Source organism: Leptonychotes weddellii, chromosome 7, assembly GCF_054177405.1.
Source record: "Leptonychotes weddellii isolate Sample4059 chromosome 7, ASM5417740v2, whole genome shotgun sequence".
Lineage (NCBI taxonomy): Eukaryota > Metazoa > Chordata > Mammalia > Carnivora > Phocidae > Leptonychotes > Leptonychotes weddellii.
In genome coordinates, this window is record NC_138375.1 from 89,560,350 (window position 1) to 89,569,086 (window position 8,737).

The 8,737-nt window shown below is 41.8% G+C and overlaps 1 protein-coding gene across 1 annotated transcript in view; it reads right to left on the reverse strand.

The window, feature by feature from the left end:
- SV2C (synaptic vesicle glycoprotein 2C) overlaps positions 1-7,229 on the reverse strand; it is a 39,623-nt gene extending 32,394 nt beyond the window's left edge. Inside the window, exons 1-4 of the mRNA XM_081826722.1 lie at positions 7,074-7,229; positions 6,523-6,612; positions 2,879-2,989; positions 2,341-2,429 (exon numbers count right to left, since the gene is read on the reverse strand). Of these exons, the coding sequence (XP_081682848.1) occupies positions 2,341-2,429; positions 2,879-2,989; positions 6,523-6,612; positions 7,074-7,193 (410 nt within the window). The 5' untranslated portion in view covers positions 7,194-7,229. The remainder of the gene's footprint in view (positions 1-2,340; positions 2,430-2,878; positions 2,990-6,522; positions 6,613-7,073) is intronic.
- Positions 7,230-8,737: the final 1,508 nt, after the last annotated feature.

The following is an 8,737-nucleotide window of genomic DNA, read 5'->3' on the forward strand; positions in this document are numbered from 1 at the left end:
AAATTTGGAGACTTAATGAAAAAAAGAATGTAAAATTAAGTCATTAATCATTTTTATATTGATTATATGTTGAAATTACACTACTTTGGACATAATGAGCTAAATACAGTATATTTTTAAAATTAATTTCATCTGTTTCTTTTTATTTTCTTTCATGTGGCTGCTAGGAGATTTAAAATGACATATGTGGCTTGCATTTTATTTCTATTAGAGAGCGCTGCTCTAAGTTGGTGGTTCCCGAAATAGGATCTCTGGATGAGCAGCATCAGCATCGCCTGAAAACTTGTTACAAATGCAAACTCTTAGGTGCTATCCGGAACGGCTGCATCAGAAACTCTGGAGATGGAGTCCTCCAGGTGATTCTTCGGATGCATACTCATCTCAGCCTGAGGTGCCCCATGTCTAATATCAGAGCAATGACAGTGCCCACCTTCCTTACTCTGGTTAAATGGGATGCAAAGTGCCTAGCACATAGTGAGTGCTCAAAAGACTTCAGTGTTTATCCTCATCACTGTCATCAAGATTTCTAAAACATCTCTGCCTTAGGATTCCATAGATCTCCAACCCCTTCTTTTCATAGAGCATGACTGAATCACTGTGGGGTGTGAGTGGTGGCCACTAAAGCGGAAATGACTCAGGGGTGGAACATCAATCACACTGCTCTCTACTCATACTCAGGACAAAAATCTTTGAAAGTGGCAACAATGAGGGAAGCATGCTAGCCTGGAACATACATCATCAATGATGTGGAGGAGTTTCAGCTAATTTTTCATTTATTCAGCGAACATTTACTGAATATCTACCAAATGCTAGCCACTCTTTAACATTTCAGGGATATTACAAGGAAACCATAAAGCTTAAAATGTGGTCAGCAATAAATAACAAAATGTTAGCAAACCATGTAAATCTCCACATCAAGAATAGAACTTTTGACTACTTATCTTTGTACCTCGTTGAGTGTTTAGAACATAGTAGGCACTTTTTAGCCTTCTCTGCCTTCATTGATTAATGCGTCTTCTAGAACTTGAGTGGGAGTTACTTTACATATTCCGAATCTACCCTCTTAACTTGGAAATAAGGAAATAAAACTTGGTAGTGTCTCCAAGTCACAGAGCAGAATGAGGTATTAGGTCTTCTGATCCACCCTTTCCTTGTCTCTCCATTTACCACCCTTCACGGCACTATGAAAGATCAACCATCTTTGATCACCCACCTGTTTTAACTTAGGGATGTTTACAGATAGAACCTGCAGCACAGATGTTGAGCTCTACTAGGGCATTAAGAGCCAACTGACCTGAAAGTATAGGGTATTATCTAACTGCCTCTTTTAAACAGTAAATTATGCAAAATAGAGTTGGACACAAATATTCTAAAGCCATTAGCAAATAAAATTCTGATATTTTCTTCCTATCTCCTCTTTTCTTAGAACATACATATGGTGGTTCTATTCATTCAGTAACTACTTATTGAGCACTTACTATGTGCCGGGGGCATACAGGAGTGAACAAGACAGTTTAAAATCCCTGTTCTCACAGAGCTTCCACAGAAGGGGAGACAGAGCTTTATTCTCTAGAGAATAAAGAAATTTTTTGTATATTAGAAGATGGAAGGTGCTTTGGGGGAATAATAAGGCTGAGAAGGGGGTAGGGAGTGCTGAGGGGCTGCAATTAAGTAAGTGCTTAAGGAAGGTGACCCTGAGAAGGTGACATGTGAGCCAAGTCTCAAAAGAGGTGAGGAAATGAGCGGGGCAATGTCTGGGGAGCAGTGCCAAGGCAGTTCCCTGAGATTGGAACGTTCTGACATGTTCAAGGAAAAGCAAGGAGGCCAGTGTGGCTGGTGCCAAGCAAACAAGGAGAAGAGGGTAGAGAAGCTACGGGGAGCAAATCACCCATAGTCTCGTCAGACTTTCCAAGCACTATTGGTTTTGTCACCCAGCGCTGTGATAAGATGAGGTAAGTCATGTATTTATTTATTTATTTTAAAGATTTTTATTTATTCATTTGACAGAGAGACACAGTGAGAGAGGGAACACAAGCAGGGGGAGTGGGAGAGGGAGAAGCAGACTCCCTGCTGAGCAGGGAGCCCGATGCGGGCTCGATCCCAGGACCCTGGGACCATGACCTGAGCCCAAGGCAGACGCTTAACGACTGAGCCACCCAGGCGCCCCAAGGTAAGTCATTTATAAAAACTGTCATGGTCAGCAAATCTAAACTGAAAAAAAAAAATCTTACCTAATATATTAACAGCATTAAACAGTGTAAGAAAGGAGAGCCGCATGACTGAGAGTTACCGTGTGGAAATGTAAAGATTTCACTCACCAAGAACTGAAATATTACTTACCCAAAGGACAGGGTGAACCAAACAATTGTAAGTTTTATCGTATTTTCCCTGACGGGGTAGTTGAAACATCTCATGAAAGTCAACCAAATCTGTGAAATGTTCAAGAGTTAGTTTTCTTGTGTGGTTATGCAGTGAACCCACTCCCCAATCCCCTTCACCAGTTATAAAAACACTGACTTTTCTTTTAGCCAGATTCATTGGAACTTCAAATGTCAAGGCTGAAGGCTCTAGGAAACCAAATCCTGCAAGCTTCACTTTTTTAGCTGCCTGGAAGCCAAGGGACAAAGTAACTTAAAACTTCAGTGTGTCCCAGCCCTGCCAAGACTCCTTGCCTCGCACCTTCCCTTCCCAAAGATGAAATGTCTTGTCCAGCCCACTTATCCCAGGAGGGTCCTTTCACCTGGTCCCAGTGCAGGCAAATGAGGTGTCCTGGACAGCAGGGGGCACAGGGCCACGCATGGCGGCCACGATCAACCCTGTTCTGACCAACTTCAAAGGTGACATGTTGGCCGGCACTCGGGGCGGGTCTGTTACTTACTCCATAGAGTTCCGTGCGGATCCGGACAAAACACCTTCTGTACCACGTGCGTGTGTCATTCTCAATTTCAATCAGCTCATCTATTTGTTTGGGGGTTTTGATTCTGTGGACCTGTAGAGAACAACACAGTGCCACGTGCTGAGTTTTTTGTTTTGAGAGGAGCAAATCCCAACTCCCACAAAAGTAAGCAGGTATCTGATAATCATTCCATTCCTACATGAGACCATGGGCGTAAGTACACACATCCCAATACCACCTAAAAGAACTGCATAAAGAATGAATAGGAGGGAATACCACGGAGCAAAGGCAGAAGAACAGGGAGGGATGGAGTAATATGAACCCCAAATGTCCTTTGGAAACCATAAAGGCACACATTTCGCAGATAAAACATTCAGAGAGATTAGCTTCTGGAATAAGAATTATTTTGCTTGGACTGAAGTGATTGTACATACTTTACATTGGAGCCTACTGATTTGATACATTTGGCCCCTCAACATAGTTCTTAAAGCTTCTTCATCCAACTTGTATTCTTAAAAGTTATCTTTATATTTTATGCCCCTTTTTTCCTTTTCCTGTAGCCTAACACCACAGCGGCTGGTCAGCAAATGGCCACAGGCGAGCCTGGTGCAGAGTCGAGAGAATGAATTCTGACAGATTCTTCCGTGACAGAGGGGGCATAAATGATGGGAGACCACTGTGAAAAGCTGCATCTAGGACTTAAGTTAGCCTCTTCTGCTCAGGAAAAGAACCTAGACATGGGAGAGGCAATGCTTTCAACACAGAGAATGAAGCCTGAAAACAGAAAAAATAGAAATAAAAAAAAAAAAAGAATGGTTCCTTTTGTGGACCTGTCCCATCTTACACTGTTAGTCAATATTTATGTAACTTCTGAGAGAGGACACAGCAATTGCACAAATGTGACCCCTGCCAGGGATCACTTTTGAACACTTTTGAACTTTTGACCACTTTTTTTCTGGAGATTCTGCCCACATCCAAAGCAGCACTTCTTTTGTGAGAATCCAGGTACCCAGGCTGTCTTTTGACAGTGGTCATTTGGGGACCCTCAGCATCTTCCAAATTATACAAGGTAAGCAGTAGACTCTTCCTGGCTCTGTCAACAAAGAGGTCTATATTTAATGAAAATAATGTCTGAGTTAAATGTGGGATTCCAAATAGAGTCAGCTCAAAATAATCCATGGAGGCATTATTCTGTGATACTCTAGATTTTTTTAAACCACAGAGGTGTTCTTATCACTCAACATACTATTTTGGGGAGGCTTCTTCTTCTCTACTCATCAATGTTTGTTTGTTCATTCACTCACGGGCACCCACTGTGTACCAGGTCCAGCACTAGACTACGGAGATGCAAACATAAAATATCCATTACTGACATCCTCTCAGCAATTACCATACAAAGAAAAAAACCTCTAATGGAGATCTATATTGGATGGGAGAGATGTATTTTATAGAACACTCAAGTTGTCTTGGGAATGAGAGAAGCCTTCATGGACTGAATCTAAGCTGGGACTTATGGAGAAGTAGGTCATTTCCCATGTATGTAAACCACTTGGAGGCCATTCAGAGCGTGAGAGATAGATACCATGTGCAAACATCCTGAGTTGTGAGAGAAAACAAGGTATTGGCCAACTACAAAGAGTTTTAGATTCCTGAAGAATAGTCCAAGGGGGGCGCCTGGGTGGCTCAGTTGGTTGGGCGACTGCCTTCGGCTCAGGTCATGATCCTGGAGTCCCGGGATCGAGTCCCGCATCGGGCTCCCTGCTCGGTGGGGAGTCTGCTTCTCCCTCTGACCCTCCCCCCTCTCATGTGCTCTCTCTCTCTCAAATAAATAAATAAAATCTTAAAAAAAAAAAAAAAGAATAGTCCAAGGGCAGAGGGCAGTGAGTAAAGAGGGCTGAAAGAAACCAGCGGCAGTAGGGTCAAAAGTAAGGAACAATGAGGAGTGACATTTAGGATAGAAATAATAGGACAGAGTGATTCCTTGAATATTATGGGGATAAAAGGGAAGAAAGAAATAGGGTAGCTGTAAAGTTTTCTGGTTTGTGGTACTGGTGGTATCTTCTGGTAGAATTTAGTAAAAAAAGAAGCTTGAAGACTCTTAAGGTGCTAAGTTCAGACTCAGAAATTCAGATTTGAAAGGACATAAAAGGATGTCCATAAAGGCATGGACATGGACTCCAGACATGTATGTCTGGAGCTCAGGAGAACTGTCCATTAGGAGACAGAGAGCTAGAATCAGCTAAGGAAAGCATATAGGATTAAAAGAGAAATTAGCTAAAAATAGAGTCCTGGAAAACAATATTTAAGGTAGGGGCATAAGAAGAAGAGCTTTAGGGCGCCTGGGTGGCTCCGTCGGTTAAGCGGCTGCCTTCGGCTCAGGTCATGATCCCAGGGTCCTGGGATCGAGTTCCGCATCGGGCTCCCTGCTCAGTAGGGAGCCTGCTTCTCCCTCTCCCTCTGCCTGCCTCTCTGCCTACTTGTACTCTCTATCTCTGTCAAATAAATAAATAAAAATCTATAAAAAAAAAAAAACAAAAAAAAAAAGAAGAAGAGCTTTAAAAGAAGGCTTTGGAGGAATGCATGCAGATTCACTATATTGTAGGCATAATAAGGAAAAAGACAAATTTGTCATGGTGGAATCATGTAATGACTTTGAAAGTCACATAATAAATGACTCTGAGTTTATCCATTCTTTTGGAGTATTCCCCCCTGTTCTCACCTAATCTAGTAACAACATGGATGACCATGTGTGAATTTGGTAACTCAAACCTTCTGGAGGAAAAAGCAGGTAAGTAGCTCAGTGATGCCCTGGAGAGACTCTCCTTCTCAGAAGATCCCTCTGGTAAAGGGTTTTTCCCTCATGTGGCTAAGAAGGGTTAAGTGACATTGAGTATCTAGATGATGCCTCAAGATTCCTCTAGCCTTCTGATCCTTTCATTTAAAAAAAAATCCTTCCTCTGTTGTGCATCTGCTTAAAAGAAGGGCCTATTCAAAGACTTTCAGGTCCTCAATGGAGAACACCCATTACTGACTTTCGTTTCTCCATGACATTGCATAAAAAATTGTGCTAATGAAGAATGTGTGGTAATTTAAAGGCCAAACTTAAGTCTATATTTACAATCTGAAAAATTTGTTTCCTAAGTAAAAATGAAATAAATAAGATGTCAACAGACTGTTTAATGAGGAACTATTTCATATGTTTTAACACCTGTGGTTGGTGTTATTTATAAGATACTGAAGATCTTATTTATATCTCCGTATGTCTTACTGTATATCTGCCTAAACCTATTTCAGACAAAACATTATTAGTCTAAATGTATGACTGCCTATGTAAAAAGATTTAAACCACTGTTCCTTCCAAAAAATTCCATCCATCCAATTTTCATTAATTTAGACTGGCTTTCCCCATTGACAATAGACTTGGTAACTAGAAGCTGTAAGAACATTCCATGCAGAGTGAATGGTACACACAGAGCCAGTGAGTGCAACATGTCTAAGTGAAGTGGAATATGAGGAACCAAAAGATGAGTGTAGCTGGCGTAGAGAGAAAAATTTACAATCTGGCCTTTTCAGAAAAGGTTTCCTGGCCCCTGGCATAGAAGATTCACTGAGAAGCAGGTACTCACCGAGAAGACTTTCTCAGGCTGACCCCGTGCTCTCATGTTTGTGTCATGAATTAACTTCAGGATCATCCACGCTTCATCATGTTTTCCAACCTAAGAAATGCGAACAGACACTGAAGGGCTAAAAGGTAAAACACTTATACTCCCTGATTTTCCAATAACCATCTTGTGTTGTCAGAGCAAGTTGGGTGTAATTGCACAAATGGGATATCCCACTGGATATCCCTAAATACCTGAGCAGTTCAATGGATGTGCCTAGAACTAGAAATAGCATCTTTAGCTGCTAAAAGTTCATGTATAAAAAAGACAAAGTCCCTTCACTGAGTGAAAAGTTACTTGCTTGGGGAGGAACATTAGTGCTTTCAGGCCACGAGGCAGCTTTTTCACACACGGGTCTTTTAAAGCATGTCTCCACAAAACCAACCCCTCCATGGTTCCATGGCAGGCAAGGGAAAGCGTACCTCCTAGAGAGGCAAACACACTTTCCTAGAATTAACAAGGAACTTTTTCCAATGTGTGTGGCTCCCTTAGATATTCACAGTAATACATGTTACCTCCAGCAAGAACCGTGGGCTTTCAGGCATGAATGTGAGGGCCACCACCGAGGAGACACAGGGGAGCGCGCAGACTATCACGAACACACGCCAACTGTGAAACTGGTAAGCTGACCCCATGCTGAAGCTCCATCCTAGAAAAGAAAGAATGGAAGAGTGAAGGACAGCGCCTCTCAGATGGCCTGCTGGGAAAGCGAGGACCCTCCCCCCAATCACTGTGGGTATCTACACTGCGAATGTATTGTCAAGTCTTAATACTCACAGAAGAATGAGACGATCTGGGCATTAGCCATGGTGACCAGCTCAACTTTACAACCACTAATAGCAGTGGTGAGAGAAAGAAACCAAAGGGGTCAGGGCTTAAGTATAGGGGTACATGTGTGTTTCTGCACAATCAAATTCCAAAGGCCATGATAAAGTAATCTGGAATATTTTTCCAATAGACCTCTGTGCTGGGACATGTTCTGTTTGCTCTTCCAGGTCACTGCCCCACCCCCCCTCCCTGCTGTGTGCCGGGAAATGGACTGCTATGGAGGCATCAACTGGCTCCCTTGACCATTGGCTTCCACTGGGTCTGGCATGGTGGGAACAGCATTCAAGATATTTATTTCCCTTGTTTCCCTTCTCCCTTCCCCTGGCTGGGGGGAGATTTGGCAGTTGGTATGCTCACCCCCTGGGACCTTCTCCTACAGCCACAGCTCTTGTCAGCTTTTGGCAATCCCTCCATCCTGGTGTTCTTTGAGGCACAGGTAGGTACAAGATGCCCTCCTGCTGCTAGCTCCTAGGTGCTTTATTATTCCCTCTTGGTTTCTTTTCACTGTTTCCACGTGACTCTTCAGTGATCCCCTGTGAGGGTGTTCTTGGTTTCCTGCCAGCACCCTGACCCGTACAATTGTGAAGAAATGGCAGGTGCGGTATCTCTCCATATGCACATGTCATAAAATAGATCAAGACAATCTAAAATTTCTAAATAGTATTTTTACTCTAATAAAAACAAGCATAATGGGATACAAACAGAAATCTCTTTAAAAACTAAAAGGAAAACTGCTGAGAATAAACGGAATCCCACTGCCAGAGTCCCCTAGTTATATAGCTAAGTGTAAGAACTAAATAAAAGCTGAAATGAAATGATAAGTAAAAAATAATATTAATAAAATTTAAATAACAGTGAAAAAAAAGAACTAAAGGAAGCCAATATTTGAATGAATATAAAATGGTTGAAAGCTAAAATCAAACATGATTCTAAATGAGAAATAATGAAGGATATCAAATCTAATTGAAAACAGAGCAGAAATTTATAGAGATATAGATGAATTACACACGGCAAAATTTTAGTTTTTGGCAATACTTGGCACTTATAAGGCCTTTTGTGAATAAAAGTCAGGTATTTTATACCCCATCCCCAGGAGAGCAGTGTACTTATTCATTATTTACACAGAAGCCAAGTGAGATTCTGAGGGTGATGTAACTTCCTCAGGGTCACAAAGCTGAAGTTACACATCAGCACCTTCTCCACCAGGATTTGAGGCAGAGTCATATACCACACTCAGCCTCATGTGCATGCACACTTGCTCATAAACACAGAATTTGTTGACAAATGATGTAAACATCAATGACATGGTACATCAATCTTAGATTCATAAACATTTTCTGGGAATTTAATA